This window comes from Pleurodeles waltl, chromosome 7 (assembly GCF_031143425.1).
Source record: "Pleurodeles waltl isolate 20211129_DDA chromosome 7, aPleWal1.hap1.20221129, whole genome shotgun sequence".
NCBI classification, from domain to species: domain Eukaryota; kingdom Metazoa; phylum Chordata; class Amphibia; order Caudata; family Salamandridae; genus Pleurodeles; species Pleurodeles waltl.
The window spans coordinates 69,502,962-69,521,251 of record NC_090446.1 but is presented as its reverse complement, the minus strand read 5'-3'; the positions used below and the strand labels follow the sequence as shown (position 1 = coordinate 69,521,251).

The window sequence follows — 18,290 nt, the reverse complement described above, 5'->3', positions numbered from 1 at the left end:
CGCTGCTTGACCTGTCCTAGAGACAGAGGCCCGCTGGGTGGGTGCTGTGCTGGTGTTCCCAGAGGGGGTTGGGTCTGCTGTGGCCTGTGTCTGTGTGTGGGGAACCCACTGCCCAGAGGTCCCCGATGGTCCGGGCTGGTCATCAGGTTCAAGGTCGACAGAGCTGCTGTCATCACTGGGGGCCTGTTCCGGGGGTGGGATGGACATTTCTGGACCCTCCTGACCGGTGTGTTGGCGTTCGGGTCCTGCATGGGGTAAGAGAGTATGGTTATTGTTTCTGTGTGTGCTATAGCGTGCGATTTATGGGTGCCCTTGTCCCCCAGTGCTGGCATTCCCTTGTGGGAGGTGTTGTGAGGGTGGTTTGTGGGGGGGGGGGATGGGTATGTGCAGTTGTCATGCTTAGGTGATGGGTGTCCATGGTTTGTGTTGGCATTCAGGGGTTGGTGTTGGGTTGGGTGGGTTGTGCTGGAGAGACATTCTCAGGGAGGATGTGTGATAGGGTTGGGGGTGAGGGTGGGGGTGTGGGTTGGCATGCTGTTGGGTGGGGGGGATGAAGTAGTTGAGATTGGACTTACCAGAGTCCATTCCTCCGGCTACTCCAGCGAGGCCCTCAGGATGCAGGATATTCAAGACCTCTTGCTCCCATGCTGTGAATTCGGGAGGGGTGGGTGGTGGTCCGCCGCCAGTCTTCTGCACCGCGATGTTGTGCCTTGACACCATCGAGCGCACCTTCCCCCGTAGGTCGTTCCAGCGTTTGCGGATGTCGTCCCGATTTCTGGGATGCTGTCCCACCGCGTTGACCCTGTCCACGATCCGCTGCCATAGCTCCGCCTTCCTGGCTATAGTGGTGTGCTGCACCTGTGAGCCGAAGAGCTGGGGTTTAACTCTTATAATTTCCTCCACCATGACCCGGAGTTCTTGGTCCGAAAACCGTGGGTGCCTTTGGGGTGCCATGGGGTGGTGTGGATGAGGTGTGGGGTGGTGTATGTGGTGATGAGTGTGTTGGTGTGTGGTGCTTTGTGCTTCTATGTGATATAGCTCTATATTCTATGATGTGTCTCTCTCTCCTTCGTCTCTGATCTTTGGTTGTAGGGGTTTGTGGGTGATGTGGGTGTGTGTTTTATATCGTATTGATTGTGTGGGAGTGGTGTGTGTATGTGATTCAGGTATGTGTATTTCAAATTGTCCAATGTGGCTGTGTTTTGGTGCTGGGTGTGTATTTTGACCGCAGCGGTGTGTACCGCCAATGGAATACCGCATTTGAAAGACCGCCGCGTGGATTTGTGAGTCATAATGGCATGGGCGTATTTCTGTTGGCGTGGCGGTGGAGGTTTGGTCATCTCCAGTTTACCACTGGCCGCTGATGTGGCGGACTGCAGTTGAGGTCGGATTTTTGGAGGTTTGGCAGTTGTGGGTCAGAATGACCGTGGCGGCTTACCGCGGCCGCGGCGGTATTATGGCGGTCTTCTGACCGGCGGTAAGCGGCTTTTACCGCCGAGGTCAGAATGACCCCCTAAGTAATTTACCTAAAGTGGGACGCGTTAGCAAGAGCGGTGGAGCAAGTTACCTTGTTGCTCTGTGCAGCAGGAAAATGGCAGGCATGCTCCACATTTATCCAATATGTTGCATTCCTGTCCTTTCCCCTGCACTGGCGCCATTTTGCTAGCCTAGCACCAACACAGGCACCCTTGCACCATGGTTCAAGGATGCCTGGGTTGTGAGCAAGATAGAAGGGACACCTTCCTGCACAAAAACAATCTTAAAGGGTATTCTTCTTTCTGATGCTCCAGAATGCAGCACACGAAGAAAGAGGGAAAAAATGGGGCGAAATAAAGATATTTCTCCTCATTACATCTCAAGTAAGAAGGAATATCTTTTTGGCACAATGCCAGCTGTGCCAGCTGTACAAGGTTTGGTAAATCTGGAAATGCAGCAAAAACCATGGAAGTTGCGTGGGAACACCTTGCAATGCCCATAGAATGCCTCTCTTGCTCAGAGTAATTGAACACAGGGGTTGCCCTGTCTTGCCTTTCTTCATATGTATAAGGTAATTCAAAACCACACAAAGTGGCTCTGCGTGGCTTCTGAAATATGACATAGTGGTTTGCACCATGTATGTATCACGTAGCTTGGTGCAAACATGGCACAAACTGGTCAAAAAGTGTGGGATCCTGACATTGTGATTCAAGGGGCTGACAGGGTGTAACCCTCTGACATAGAGGAAATAGGAAGCTGACACAGGGAATGGAGGAGCCTGTCCCAGAGTTCAGGATGCTGAAAAAGCAGGTGTGAAGGGATGCACTTTCCCAGTCAAGAAACCTTTGAAGAAAGTTGTGTCAAATAGTACATGTCTCAGTCGTTGGGAGAAACTTCAAGTCATCCTGCAAAGAACAATTGAAATGTGTGCTCTGGTTTTCACTAAAGTCAAACAATGTAGGTAGAGGACAGCTGCATGCCACCATTTGAGTGGACGAGGGGGTCTGAGGATGGAAGTCTAGTTATAGCTAGTAATATACAAAAGGTACACTGTTCCACACGTGCTCGAATAGCCTAGAGCACCCGAGGTGTCAGGAGCAAAAGCCCTCAAGCATCACAATGGATGACTGGCATCATCATTGGGAATTGCTCCTCGCCAGGCCGGCGCTGCAACGCCTGACGGGCTCCCCTAAAAAGGGGGGCACTCAGCCGTACTGTTCTGATAGCAGTTCGTCAGACAGGTATGCCTATTTTCAGGCACCCGCATACGCTCGGAGAGGATGGAATGTAAAACTAAAATTGGTTATTCATCCCAAAAATGTTTCATAACTTTTAATCAATATACTAGGATGAAGACCAATTGTGATGCTTGAGGGCTTTTGCTCCTGACACCTCGGGTGCCCTAGGCTATTCGAGCATGTGTGGAACAGTGTACCTTTTGTATATTATATTATTGGGAGACTGTACACTGGACCATATAACCTCCCGGTCCCTCTCTTCTTTGTTCCATAGTTATAGCTAGTGTTGTGCAAAACCTTGAAAATGTGCGTCTATATACATATAAGAAGGCTATGGAAAAAACAGGAAAGGTAGGACTAAGGTCTTTAGTATTACATCTATGTCTGGCCTGTCCTGGTTTTTTCTTCTCAAATCTGGTCACTCTACCATAATCTATCTCAAACACACTTACCAACTTTCAGATAAATCTCACAGTGTGAATGGGCGGGGCTTAAAAAGGGGGTGGTCTCAGGAGTGGGCTGGGCTTTGAGGCCATTCCTGTCACGATGTTCGAGGTGCAGTGCTCTAGAGGAAGGGGTGAGGCATTGTGCTGAGCATCCCTTCCCAAAAAAAAAAAAAAAAAAGGTTCTGAAGCTGCAGCTAATGTCCTGCAAAGTTTGCCAAAGCAAACACGGGCATCCATTGCGCCCAGCGCTTAGAAACACGCTTGAAACCCACTATGCGCAGGTGTTTCTAGCTTAAGGTGTTTCTTACCTTGTGATATCGGCTCCCCGCTGGGAGCAGGGCTGATATCACATTAACACATGGCAGAATATATGTTGGCAGATCTGTTCTAACTAAAGTGTAAATCCAAAAGGCAAAAAATAGAACCCATTGAGTCCCATCAGAGAAAACAGTCAATATAAGTTAAAGTACATCTTACTGTGAGTGGGAAATTCTCTAGACAGAGACAAAATATGATTGACACTCAGGCCCAAATTTAAGAAAAGTGGTGCTGCATTATATTCAGCGCCACTTTTCTTCCACCCATCAGCACCCCCCTAACGCCACCCTGTGTGCGCCATTAAACATACGGTGCACCATGGCGTAGGTTAGGGACAATAGCATCAAATTTTTTACGCTGTTGTAGTAGATTGCAGGATTAGCGCCAAACAGTTTGCCGCTAATCCTGCAAGGCACATTGGGGCCCATTATAAATATTGGTGTGCCCCCTTTCAGAGCCTGCCCTGTGCAGCCATTACAAATAGTCGCTAAAAATGGGGCAGTGGAATCTTATAGTTTCCACTGCACCATTTTTGTGGTCCCCCTAATGGGGGAACGCCCCCCTTGCATACATTATGCCTGGGGCAGGCATAATGTGGCGCAAGGGGTTACCAAGTGGCGCAATGCATGCATTGCACCACTTTGTAAGTCTGGCATGGTGAATTTGGCATTGTTGAGCCATATTAGCGACATATAAAAAATGACGCTAATGTGGCGCAAGAAGGCGCAATGCCCTCTTAAAATTGGGCCTCCGTCTGGTAACTAATAGAGGATGGTGGCCTTCACAAGTAAACCAAGGCTCAGGAGGACTCACCCAAGCCCCTCTATGTGCACTAGTGTAGGTCGCATACATGAGGTATGGCTGGCAGCTAAAGGTGTGTATACTTAGAGATAAAAAGAAACATGCCAGTCCCTAAATGGAAGCTGTGCAACTGTGGTAGCTATTGCTTTCTCTCACAATTCTGCTGGATACTTTGAAGCTATTTGTTTCACTTTTGCTCTCTTTAAACCGGGAAGCACCTAAACTGCAATCTGCATCCCAGCCTCTTTATTTGCTCTACCCTATGATTTGTGGGGAAAACTTTTCAACCTAGTTTTACACTTCGAACTTTGAGTGCAAACAATGGCTACTTTACTTGTGGACAATGTGCAGTATTAGCAGGGTGACTTTCAGTACAAACCACGGCGTACTAAGGCTTCTAGTGCAGCCTGGTGACCCCTTTATGTCTGTGCTCTCAAAATTAGTTTTTTGCTCAGAGCAGGCTCTAAAAGGGGGCACACAATTGGTTACAATGGGCCCCCATGTACTGTTCAGGGTTAGCGCCAACATTTTGTATATTGAATATTTTGTAAGTGTTGACAGGGTTTTTAGTCTAGTAACTAGTTAGGCATTTAAAAAGGTTTATTTTTGTTATTTTCCTTGTAGGAGAGTCTGTTAGATCTCTTGCGACTCTGTTATTTGAAGTTGCTCGAGCATGTTAACATTGTGTGAGAGCTGCGGGAGGAAGCTGCTTTTGGCTGCACACACGGAAGTCTGTTGGAGACATTGGATTAGCAGTGTTGTGATCTATTTGTTGTAGATTTTAAGTAATTATCAGACTTTCCCCCGCTTAAAGGGCTGTGCAGGTGTTTTGGTGCATGGGAATTCTTTGTACTAATGTTTACAATGTTGTGTTTTTAGAGGAATTGGCGTCACTGTCATTGAGAATGAAGACAGGCTAAGCGCTGTTGTCTGCCTACTGCGCACGTACTGCATTAGGCAGGCGGCCATTTTAGGAAATTGGGAACCGTACATTTGATTTGTATGGTTTGCAATTTTAACAGATTGGGGAAAAATAATGTTGTTATAACAGTTTAATCTGTTGTGGTGTTCTTTCTAGCCAGTTTAGGATAGCGGTACAACTGAAGTTAGGTTTTGACAGACAGGTTTTACCTATTTACTTGCATTTGGCCGTGTAAAAGTATAATTAGGTTAGTAGACTTTTTAATGGTATTTAGAGTAGGTTGCTTTGTTTTACACAATCATAAGGATACATTGTGAGGCACGTTTGGTCAATTGATCTTTTATATTGTGGAGAGTAGGTCTCTTTAGGCACTTTAAGTAACTGATCAGATTAGTTTCTTTATGGTAGGTCTCTTAATATGCCTGAGGCTAATGCTGCAAGGAATATGGAGATTTCTCTGGAGGAGAAAATAATTATTATACTGAGGAGGTTTTCATAAGAATTAGATGATAAAATGGAAAGGAAGCTTGAAGATTTGGTACAAGCAATAGGTTTAACAAATCAAGATGAGAAGTTTTGGTCAGTAGGAGGAGGGATAATAAAACAAAATGTGGTAAAGTAAGTATGAAGTAAAAACATCTGGAGACAGATAAGGTCAAAGCAAAGAAAAGTAAATTTGCAGTGTCAGATATTTTATTTTGTGGTTGCACAAAAAAAGGTAGTGTTGAGGACACACATGGGGACCAGAATAAGGGTACAGAGAAGGCATTTAAGACTCTTCTAGAAGTGCTGAGATTGAGTTGAGTTGTTCTTCAGGTTTTTACTCTGATCAGGGAGACGTGGGGACTGTGCAGTAGTCAGAACCCTTAGAGGGTCTTCAAAGTGGGGATGCTGAGTCTCTGATGGATCTTTTAAGAGATGTTATGTTCAATCCAAAGTTTTTGAAACCCACTCTTTCCCCGAAGTGGTATCCTACACCTCATGTCGCTGAGTATGTTGAGATCTGACTGCATAAGCAGATACCTGAAGATGTCAGACTGAGGTCCAAATGCCCTAGACTGAATTTGGTGACTTCGGTCTCCTTAACGCCAGAGACTGATGAGACAGAGATATTTTAGCTTTCATTGGTAAAGGGGGTGGGGGGAACCACAACATTTTTTTAGACAAAGAAGTCTAAGAATGTGCCAGGGCAGGTTTTTGGACCTTATGGGTCCACTAACAAAATGTTTTTGATATGGCTGAAAATGCATACATCGCTAGAAAGACTGTTGATATGGGGTAATTGAGAGAATGGATTCAGAGGGTAGTGTGATTGATCAGAAATGCTAACACAGCAATATCTGTGGAGAGAAGAAAGAGCACCTTATTAAAGAATGATCCAAAACAAGTCGATTTGGCCAGTAATGAGGCTGGTTTGGATGCTCATGAATTGTTTTGTGGTGATGCTTCCATTAAGGAAATGTCCAAATATGTGGAGGCATTTAGTTCATTGCAAAAGTCACATCGTAAGCTTTGACTGTCGTGATTTTGGTGGGGCCAGGCAAACGAGGGGTTAGTTCCCTGGCTGTGGACAGGGTATCACTAGGGCTTCATTTTCAAGAGGCTTTAGACCCTTTATGTACTAGGCCCTTTATCAAGCAGGGAACTTCCATCCCCAAAGACAGAGATCAAGATCTACTGGAGGTCACGGAGACACTTAATCCCAGGGACCAGGTAAGACTAGATCCTTCTGTTATCCCATTAAAATTGGGTAGCATACTTGCTAATTTTTTCACAATTGGGAACGTATAACAAGGGATCCTTGGGTTCTGGAGACAGTGTTAGGTTATCACATAGATTTCAGATAAAAGCCTGTGCAGGACCATCTTCCAGAGGTAATAAAGGTCAGTTCAGATTTTTCAGAGTTGCTGTACAAGGATGTTCAAGAGCTGAAAAGAAAGGGTGTGATTGTGGAAGTAAGGAATCATCTAGAGGGGTTTGTAAGCAATATTTTTCAGGTAGAGAAAAAAGACAAAGGAATGAGACCTGTAATAGACTTATGACATCTAAATGACTGGGTAGAATTCCATCATTTTAAAATGGAAGGATTGCATATGCTAAGGGATGAGCTACAGAGAGGAGATTGAATGATACAGTTGGATTTAAAAGATGCTTACCTGACAATTCCAATTTGGGAACAGCATCAGAGGGTGCTTCAGTTCATATGGGTGGAAAAGATGTGGAAGTTTGTGTGTCTATCCTTCAGTCTACCTTCTGCCCCTTGGTGTTTTACAAAGATGCATCATCCTATAGTGGTGTTAAGGGAACGGGGAGTGCATCTGATAATTTATTTGGACAACATTTTGATCTTGGATCAAGACAGGATGAAGGTAGAAGATCACGCAAGGATGGCTGTGTTATTGTTGGAGAACCTAGGTTTTGGGGTGAACAAATACAAGTTGTGTTTAATACCCAATCAGGAAACTCAGTTTTGGGGATTCATGGTAAACACAGTGGAAAGTCAATTGAAGTTGCTGTAACAGAAGTTTAAGAGAATAACAAAAGAAGGTGTTGATTAAGAAAAAGATATAATTGAGAATGGTAGCGAGAGTGATAGGTATTCTACCTTCTACGATTCAGGCTATTTTTCCCAGACCCTTAAATTATGGGGAGCTTCAGAAGGTTGAAGGTCAGACATTTGAGAAATGGTATGAAGTAATCAGAACAGATTGTGCTTACATAGGAAGCGAAAGGAGAATTTGTGTGTGTCAATGAATATTGAGGATTGGAATGGGAAAGCTATCTTTGAAGAGAATTCCGAATTGATTATATAGTCAGATGCTAGTTTGGTAGGCTGGGGAGCACGTTGTGGTCCAATTTTGACAGGAGCTGTATGGTCAGAGGAGGAAAGCAGGCTTCATATAAATTGTCTAGAATGTTTGGCAGGGTTGTTTGCAATTAGGAGTTTCATGAAGGACAACAACCAGTGTTCAGTGTTGCTGAGAATGGGCAATGTGTTAGCGGTGAGATATGTGAACAAGCTGGGGTATCCAAAATCAAAGGAACTAGCAGATCCAGTGAAGGATTTCTGGGATTATTGTTTGAAGCACAATATTCTAGTGCAAGCTGAGCACATTCCAGGTTTGAGGAATGTGGAGGCCGGTTGGTAATCAAGGAATTACACATACTCCAGTGATTGGACACTGAGCAGATCAGTCTTTCAGAGGTGTTGGAGATTTGTGTACGTTGTCAGGTGAATCTGTTTGCAAACAGGTTGACTACCCAATTACACACATTCTTTAGCTGACATCGGGATCAAGAGTCAGCCGAATAAATGCATTCTGACAGAATTGGAGGGGTCTCAAGCCTTATGCTTTTCCTCCATTTTCAATGATGACTCTGGTTACTTTGGTGGTGACCAAATGAAAGAAGACAATGGTGTTAGTAACACCTCTTTGGAAGTCTCAGATTTGGTATCCAATTCTCCTAGAGATTTCTGTAGACATGCGGATTCTTTTGCCAGTATTTCAGGAAATCCTGTTAGGTCCATTAGGACAAATGCACAAGTTGGTTATGTCAGGTCAATTGAGACTGGGAGCTTGGAAAATTTCAGGCGTGTCTGAGAAATGCCAGGACTTCCAAGAGAGGCTTCACATCTTGTTGAATCCTGGGCACCAGGCAGCGGGAAAATGTATAGATTGCCATGGGAAAAATGAGTTTGTTGGTGTATGGAGAGGGATTGGAATCCCGTTTTAGTTGATGTAGTGGAAGTGGTTAACTATTTGTCGCGTTTGTTTGAGTTAGGTCTGTCATAAAGGACAATCAATGTGCAAAGATCAGGTATTGCTGCAGGACACATATTACTGGATGGTGTTTCTGTAAGTCAGGATGTTGTGGTGAGATGTTTGATGAGGAGAATAAGAATTTGTAAACCTCCAGTTTCACAATGTAATTTGTTTTGGGATGTTTCCAGAGCTCTTGATTATTTGGAAGGATTAGGAAACAATGGTGAACTGAACTTGAAGGTTCTGTCTCAATAAAATCCAGATTTTCTGACCATCAAAGCTAGTGAAAGTCTATATTTTCCTTCACCCATAATACCAAGCTAGCTAATCATGTTCTCCCTGTCATCTTTACTGTAGAATCTAATAAGGGAATGGGATGGTAGCTGTTTGTATAAGTTCTATTCACTTTTAAAAAAAATATGACTACTATAGGTTGCATCTAGAAGGATGGAAAAACATCCCCCACTATCTCCTTTAAAACATTGGTTAGGACGGAGCCCAAGGTCAAAATTCACCTTATAAAAATCCTACGGGAGTTGTCTGGGCTCTGGGGCTTTAACAGAATGGCTCCTATTTCTAGCAGTGCACACATTAGCCTGCTCATAAGAGATAGAATGAGCATTAATGTCTAGAATGGGATCAACATCTGGTGTTACAAAGCTAGCACCATGGGACTAAGCATAGATGCTACTCAAGTTATTCACCCAAAACCAAGGCAGAGAACAAGGCATCAACAGTTGGCACTATAGATTCCCTTAAAGATGCAGTTTCCAAAATGCAGTCTTATCTTTGATCTCACTGGTTGGTCTTAAACTTCCCTAGACTTCTTCTCTAAAATTGGCTTCCTAGCTTGGAGTCCTATTTTATGCCTAAATCTACATTTTTGTACTGCTTGAGTGTAACAGAGCCTTTAAATTTTCATCTTCTTATGTATAGGCCCGATAAAGTCAACCATGATGTTTACTCTTAGTTTCAGTCATAGTACTCACCAGCAAAGCCTTAGTTGCACCGAGAATGCCATCCAAGGAGAACCTAACACCGGTATAGCTTGCATTCTCCTATAAACACGTCATATAAGCTTTATAAATTCTTCCTAATAAAAGCAGACAAGAACTCTGAAAGCATTAACCCCACTCCATTTGATCCTCACTTCATTATTTCGAACAGCCTCCATGTCATCTACTGTATCAAATACTTTTGGTGTACGTGAACCAACAAACATCCCCATTACAATAGGATTAAGGTCACTAGCACAATTAGAAATAACTCTAAAATCAGAGACATAAGCAGATCACTGGTCTATCACAAGGATGAAGTTAATAGTACTAGTGGCACCCCTAACTATAAACATAGGAATACTGGTACGAGAAATATATAGTTAGTGAATATAAACGTAGATTAGATAAAAAGGTTATTTAATGTCTCTTCAAGTGGGATATATATAAAATAAGACTGACCCTCCTCACAGAAATCGATTATATCACATACCTTCTTTGGCAATAGTAATATCCTGTCTTGGGTGAGAAAACACAACTACCAACAAATTTTCGACCTCGGCACTTTAAGAAGATCTTTAAAATTTAGGAAGACCCTTTCCCGTGACCCCTAGCAAGTCACCTACTACTGAAAGGATCAATCTGAATGGAATGTCCTTTCTTCTAAAATGCTGCTAGGGCTGCAACAGAGCCAATGCAAACTCAGGAGCGCAGGCAGATACATTTGAAAAGGCCAATAGAGCAGGTCCAGAGTCAGCCTAAAGTCAGGAGAACAGGTCGGCTCTATTTTAAGGCTTGTAGGTTTCGGGAGAAGCGTGATATGGGCAAGCAGGCCTTTATTTGCTGATACATTTATAAAGTGGTAGTTCATCTGTCAAACGTCTGTGCTTCAGTGTGTAGAACTAAGTGATACCAGCCTCTGCTTGCAGAGTCAATTCTCATGTTGAATTAAATGCGCACTAGGGTTATTCGATACCTTTTTATATGAACAGTATATAGGAACAAATTGCTTATCCTTTTTCAGAAGCATCCCAGACCTACCATTGATTGTTTTAATTTCCTCTATCTTGAGCATATAGTCTAGTCACACAGAATGGTGAGTGGACATTCACAGAATTCTGAGCAAGAGGTCGCCAATGGCAGGGGGCATCAAGTGAAGGGGATGCTGACATGCAGTGCTTAATTTGTAAATAAAAAGGTGCCGGTGCTCAAAGCCATCCTCAAACACACGGCTGCTGCAATTAAATTTGTGAACACGGAATACTCAGGAAAAGTAATCCTGAGGCCATCTCGGGCCTCTTCAATCCATAAAAACCCGCTCCCTGCCCCTTCAGCTCATTCTTGCAGCTTTCTACTTTCTCCCTTTGTGACGCTTTTTCATCCGTCTTTCCCATGTGTGTCTTTTGCTTGCAGCAAATGCTTGAGGCACAAGAATAAGCCTCGGCCCTCAAAAATAAGTGCTGGTGCTCAGCAGTGGAAACAACAAGCACAAATTAAGCACTGCTGATATGGCTTGGGTTGGCACTTTCAAGCAATTTTAGTACCCCACTACAAAATATGATGGGCTTTTATGACATCTTAGCAAGCAAGGTGAGCAGAATCCCAGTTATCCTTTGACAATACAGCTCAAAAGCACTTGGTGCAACCCAGGAGCTGAAAGGATGCTCTGTAAACACAAAGCATATGCCCAGACGAGGTCCAAGGCTTACTGACCAATAGAATTTAAGCTACACCTTACTAATAAAGCGCCCACCAAGGCTGAAACCCATCTGGAGTTGCTTTTCTTTCCATTTATAACTGAGGTGACAAAGCTGTTTGGATTGAACAAGACGGGTCTGTCATGTGATGCTGATTCAGTATGATTGGTCTCTGTCTGCATTGGCCCACAAAACAAAAAGGGACAGACTAGTGACTTGTTGTTGCTTTTGTCATTGAGATACCTGGAGTGCAACAAAAGGCCCCCGACTTGAATTTGTTTTCCATGTGCCATGGGACTCAAGCTGCACCTCTCTGAAGAGGACCAACAAGGCTGAACCGAGGCTGCTTGTGTTTTAATTCAGAAGGGACCTTGCCTGGCAGCTGCACTGCTCTTTCTTCATTGGAGCAGGACTGATGCTCACTAGCATATGGTTGCTCCCTGTCTGGAGAGGCACGGCGGGCAAAGACATAATGAATGAATGCATTCTACAGTAATTACTGGCATCTAAGATTAATTCATGCATTCTACCAGTCTCCTTTTTACATTTCTCTGGGCCAACCAAATGGCAGAACTTTAATGAAGCGAGAGCTTACACCGGTGATGTGGCCACTGATGCAATGTCGTATGATGGTGAATATGAACCTAGATACTCTCCTCAAAAGGAAACCAATGGGTTGAGAAACATGAAGTTCCTTTTCTTTACCTTAAGGCAGAATCTTGTGCAGATTTTTAATTCTTTGCTGCAGTCAGACTCAGTTTGAACGCTGGTGAGAACTCCCCATGGCATCATTCATTGGAAACTGGTGGTTGATGATTTACAGGTCCATGCAGAATGTTCCACTGTGGCTTCTCCTATGCCCTCTCCCATCCACTCTACCCTCTGTTAGTTGGTGAAAATGTAGTACTACAGGGGTAAGTGCTTAACTTCACGCAGAAGAAAAGACTAGCTTTGGGTAATTGAGCACGGTGTATTCACAAACTTGAGTATGGGTGAAAACTAGCTTGTAGGTCACAGTGCATTCTACACAGTCATGTTGGATTACCACAACTCCCTCTGTTTCCTCCTTTCATCTTAGGTGAGGGATGCTAAGGCATTGTGATAGAATATTGTGAAACAAATATGGCTGACGTCCACAGTGAGAATGCAAGAAACCCTGTAATCATGCCCCAGGCCAGGGCAGGGTCCATCACAAAGGCAACGAGAACTCACTACCGGGAAACATCTTCATTGGAAAACTCTGCCTTACGTGAAGTAAGTGGCATTAAAAGGCCTCGTGTTTTGCATTGCATTTATGTGTTATGGTGTTCTAATAAAATATTCAGAATAAACATGTATGACTACGGATTAGATGGGGCCTGTACACTTGAGTGAAGGCCTCTGGTGGCTGTAGGTTGGTATTCTCACGTTTTGACAGACCATGCGTAGTTTACGAACAGCTACAACACACACTAAGGTACACCTTTACCATGCTGTTGAAAACATTATTACTGCACGCCTGCACAGCATCTATTTCAACAGAGTTGCAAAGCTAGCCAAAGGCATCTACCAGGGACCCGCTTTCTGGCCCTCACCTGGAGTCCCTTCCCATGAAAGGGTCATCAGACAACAGACTCTTGTTGACTCTGTTGAAATCGTCCTGCAGGACTCAGGAAGTCCTTAGGAATGGCCAATCAGGGACTTGGTCAATATTTACCAGCTCCTCCCCTCTTCCTGCCGCCTTCACCTCCTGCCTGGCCTGGTGTTTGCCCCTGTGGGCGAGTGTGGGAGTCTGGGCAGTATATCAGGGCCGGCTCCGGCCAGGGCTCAGTCTGGCTGCTTCTTCTGCCACCATGAAGGCCTGGGTACCGGGCATCCTTCCCTGCCTGCTGCTGCTAAACCTGCTCACCGGATCCGGAGCAACACCGTGAGTTTCCACTTTATAGCTCATCCTCTCATACGCTTTCTCTTGTGCATTCTTCGATCTCTTTTTCCTTCCTCTTTTGAACTATTACATGTCTCTTCGAGGTGTTTTCCCGTCTTCCTTAAGCTTTTACTTGTTTCCTTGAGGTTGTTCCTACCGATTTTGAGCTTTCTTCTTTTTCCATAGTCTCTCCTTCAAAGTTTCCATTGTCTTCCCTAATCTGTCCCTGTATTTTCCATGCAACTCTTACTCTGGTGTTTTCTTTTATTGTTCTGTAAGTACCGTCTTACATTTTTTTCTATAATTTGAGCTCTCTTTGCTGTCTTATTTGAACCCTCTTACATCCTCGTTTTTTTGGGCTCTGGTGTTTTATCCTCCAGTTTTCGGTTTGAAAACTTTGAACTTTCTCCTTTGGCACTGCTGAGTTTTCTCTACTGCCATCTTTGACATTTCTTACTTTGTCGTTTTGGGACTCTCCTGTGTCTCTGTCTCTTAGGATCTCTTGTCTGGATTCGTCTTTGCCTTTAGCCTGTGAATTCTGTTTTCTGTGGCACTTCCTTCTGGAAGCCTGGCTGACGCCCCGGAGACAAGGGAATGACTGAACAATGACAGTGATGCCTACAAAGGTGTGGCTTGGTCTGGGTGCTCTGGTGATGGAGTGGATGGAAAATGTGTTAGTGGTGTAACGCCTGCAGTGTACCAGCAGCTGTAGATTGTACGCAGGGATGGATTTCGGTGATTTTGTGTTGAGTGTGGCAATTCATAGCCCTCTGGTTGTGCTTGTTCTTCACTGGAATAAATTGGCGGGTGGTTTTGGTTTCTGAACATCTGGGTATCACTGTCCACAAATCAGAATAAGACACTGATTTCTGCTGAGCTAACAAAGTGCTGGCCACAGTGGCGTTCGGGGACTGAGCAGAAATTTAACAGCAGCAGCAAAGGCACAATGGAAGAATGAGCTGTGATGGGGTTAGGGAGACAGAGAGGTTTACACGGCTGTTGTGGATTTAGGTATAGGACAATGTTGTCCATGTGGTCCCTGGTGGTGGATGCATCTGGTGCTATTGTGTGACTGGTATTGTGATGCAGGGATTTTACTGAGGGTGACTGTGTGATGCTGGTGATTATCTACCTTTTGCCTGGAGTATGTCTGTATATTGCAGAGCCTCTAAGCTGGTGGCTTCATGTGGTAGAATGAACACCCAGATTGTGGTATACTAGCGTGTTAAGAGCAGTATGTTGGCAGTGGCTGTGAAGCATGTGTGTTGGACCATGGGCGAGCACTGATATGTGCACCTGCAAGGATGACGCGTTGGGGGAGGAGTGCTGCAGGAGGCAGATGACACGCAGGCACTGGATGGGGAGTAGGTTAATGTGCTGAGTGTGAAAATATTGAAAGAAACACAAAGGAGAGATGGGTTGTTTGATGGAGATGATCTGTTGCGCATGGGAGGAAGGTGCCAATATTGTTAGGGGTGTGTATTGTTGTGTTTCTGTTGTAAGACATATTTTACATGCATTTGATGTGGTACACATATGGGAGTTCTCTTATTGTTTCCTTGGGGTTTGGCTGTGGTGGTGAAACGAGTGCCTGCTTGCCATACTTTGTAACTACAAACAGAAGGTTGAAGATCTATTTTCTTGTATTTTGGGGTGTGGGGTGGGATGTCAGCAGGTGGTGGTGTGGGTTAAAACAAGGTCTAACTGGGGCAGAAAATAGGCCCGAAACCAAAACAAAGGTGCCCCCATTAGTGAATTAGATAGCTAAAAAGTGCCCCATGTTTGCAAACTGTGGCAGTTTTGAACTCAAAAGCCATGCTGTACAAGTGTTATGCAAGGTATGAAAGACTGCATGGGGTTGAACTTGCTGCAGGCAATGTCAGTTTTAATATCAAAGGAAAATAACAGTCAACACGGACCCAGCAGGCCATAAAACAGGACACTGACCTATAACACCAGCCCATTGGATACTGCCTGAGTGCCCTATGGCCAGTTCGGACCTGGGTTATATTGTTTTTTGATGGTTGTGCAGATGGGGCTGCTGATGTGGTTCCTTTGGGGAGTGGTAAATGCCAAGTCCCATTGTTGTGACTGTAAGGTGTTGATATAGTGCCTGGGTTCATAGTCATGCCATCTGACCTTTGTGTGTTTCATAGGCAACTGGACATGTGTATGAGGGTTTGTAGCTTGGTAGGTAGGGAGCAGCTGTTGCAACACTTTATGGAAAGGTAGAACACATCTGCTGAGTTGACGTGTGATGAGCAGTGTGAGTGTATGGCTAGGACCCGAAGAGATGAAGGAATGTGGCAAGCATAGGATGTGTAGAGCTTGTGAAGTGTGGTAGATGGCTTCCCGGGTAGCTGGGACACGTGTGTTAGCACGTATGAGCATTTGCTAGACTGATTGTGATAAGGCAGTGGTTGAGGGTGTGCTGGGCTGACTTATGTATGAAGGCAGTTTTGAGCATGTCCTCTGTTGATAATGTGTGGTAGGTTGTGTGATCAAATTCTGGTCTAAATTGGGTATCACCAGGTGCTTGGGTGTATGGTTGGCTGAATTAGGTATGATAGGGTGGAAAGGGTGTTTTGGGCGTAATGGGGCATGATTAGGTGGATGAGTGTCCGCTGAGAAGAAAATGGTGTGATTGGTTGTATCAGAGTGTGGTGGGCATATTGTGGTTTTCTACAAGCATGCAACACAACATTTTCTGGGGTTTGGTTGACAGTTGTGCCGTCACTATAGTCTCTATAGTCCTTGCCATACATAGCAGTCTTGAAGCGCCTAAGCAATTAAAGTGATTATTCTGGTCAGCATATCTTTTTTTGGGAGAAGGATGACTAAAGCATGTGTCATTTTCCAGGAGATTTCCTCAGCAGACTGTGACTCATGGAGCCAGGGTAATGGCTTTTATATTGCATTTATCACAAAGAAAGGTTCCCGTACTAAACAGTATTAAGATATTTCTTCTTTATTACTATTGGGTAGTGCCAGTCTCTGAGAGGTTTGATGGATTCTGCAGAAAGGGAGGGCAATAATGCCAGATATTGCATATTAGTTGTGTTACTGGAGTAAGGCATCAGGTTGCAGAAACCTTGGCATCACGTTGACACTAAAAGAGCTGGGTTGCAAGCCATCAAACCATTCTATGTCCTTGTTCTTCCATACCTAAGAATCTTCAGTGTATCTATTTCGAGATTGTCTCCGACCTGAGATGGTGTGGTCTCGCATTCTGGTCCGATGTGCACATGTATTATAGGGACATAAATCATTACCATGCGTAAACATTCATAGTGTTTCCACCCTGGTCCTGAGGTTCCAGGATATGTTCCATGTAACTCTCACACAGGAGGAATAATCACACATGCAATTGTGGCTGGCTGCCGTACTGTATGGGGTTATTTACATGGTCACCTGCCACAGTAGGACAATGCATAACTATTCAAAAAGTGGAATAATGCAAGCTCTCATTGGGGGCACACATAACTTGATACAGCTCCTGCACGAACATTTCAGATCTATTCCATCTATCCATTCCACTAAGGGCTGGGGCAAATCACCGACCACTGACAATGACGGCCTAGGGATAATCCACAACTATAACAAAAAAAGCTGAAGTGGCATCACGCAGGTGAAAGCCTCAAGTCTCTTCAGCTGCACCCAACAAGGGGGCAATGCCTTGAATTCCTCTCTGAAAAGCATTGGGTCAGTGGGAAGGTCCTACTCCTTGGACAGTAAAATAGGATCCAACCTCGTGCCCTGAACCAGCCTCCTGGGTTGCTAGCCCCACGATGGTGACCCGCAGTGTGTAGCTCACTTACTGTCAACTCTTTTTTTTTTAATATAGAAGCAGAATATACTGTGTCATAGTGCTACTTTTTTTTACAAAGTCATGCAATATTGGAAAAAGTACAAATAGCATAAATTAATTAAAGTCCTTGTGTCTTTAAATGCAATAAAAAGAAAAACAAAGTAGTGAATGTGAGCAAAACCTTAGTCTTAAAATTTAAACCAACTTGTTTAACAATGGGACCATCACTTAATCATGATAAAAGTAAATCTCTCTTGATATTTAAAGGTTTGAGTTTTTAGATCCAACTGTTACGTTGGATTCATTTCTGTGAGAATTTATCCAAATAGCTATCCTGGGCAAAGAACCATTGTTCGTTTTGCATATTTATTTCATTTTGCTTATCCTCACCAACACCAACCATGTTGGAATTTCCGGAGTTTTCATGTTTGAGAAATCAGGGTGTGGACCGCTAAATAGAATTAAAGCTGGTTTTCTGTCCAGCTGTCCCTAACCAGCTACTGTAGTTTCCCCAGAAAAGCTGCACATGGGTCCCCTTTTAAAGAACATTGATGAGCTTTCTCAGTATAACTATAGAAGGTAATTGTGAAGAAATAAATTATAATACATACCATGGCCTTATTCTTCTGGGTACTTGGAAGATTATGGGCCTGATTCCAACTTTGGCTGGCGGCGGTAGCCGCCAGCCAAACGGGAACCTCCACTTAGCTGCTCCGCGGTCAAAAGACCGCGGAGGCCATTCTGACTTTCCCGCTGGGCCGGCGGGCGCCCGCCAAAGGAGCGCCCGCCGGCCCAGCGGGAAAGGCCCTGCAACAATGAAGCCGGCTCCGAATGGAGCCAGCGGAGTTGCAGGGGTGCGACGGGTGCAGTTGCACCCGTCGCGATTTTCACTGTCTGCAATGCAGACAGTGAAAATCTATCT

General features: G+C 44.4%; 1 protein-coding gene across 1 annotated transcript in view; it reads left to right on the top strand.

The window, feature by feature from the left end:
* Positions 1 to 13,413: 13,413 nt before the first annotated feature.
* LOC138303653 (alpha-2-macroglobulin-like protein 1) overlaps positions 13,414 to 18,290 on the top strand; it is a 192,945-nt gene continuing 188,068 nt past the window's right edge. The window contains exon 1 of the mRNA XM_069242956.1: positions 13,414 to 13,563. Coding sequence (XP_069099057.1) covers positions 13,490 to 13,563 — 74 coding nt within the window. The 5' untranslated portion in view covers positions 13,414 to 13,489. The remainder of the gene's footprint in view (positions 13,564 to 18,290) is intronic.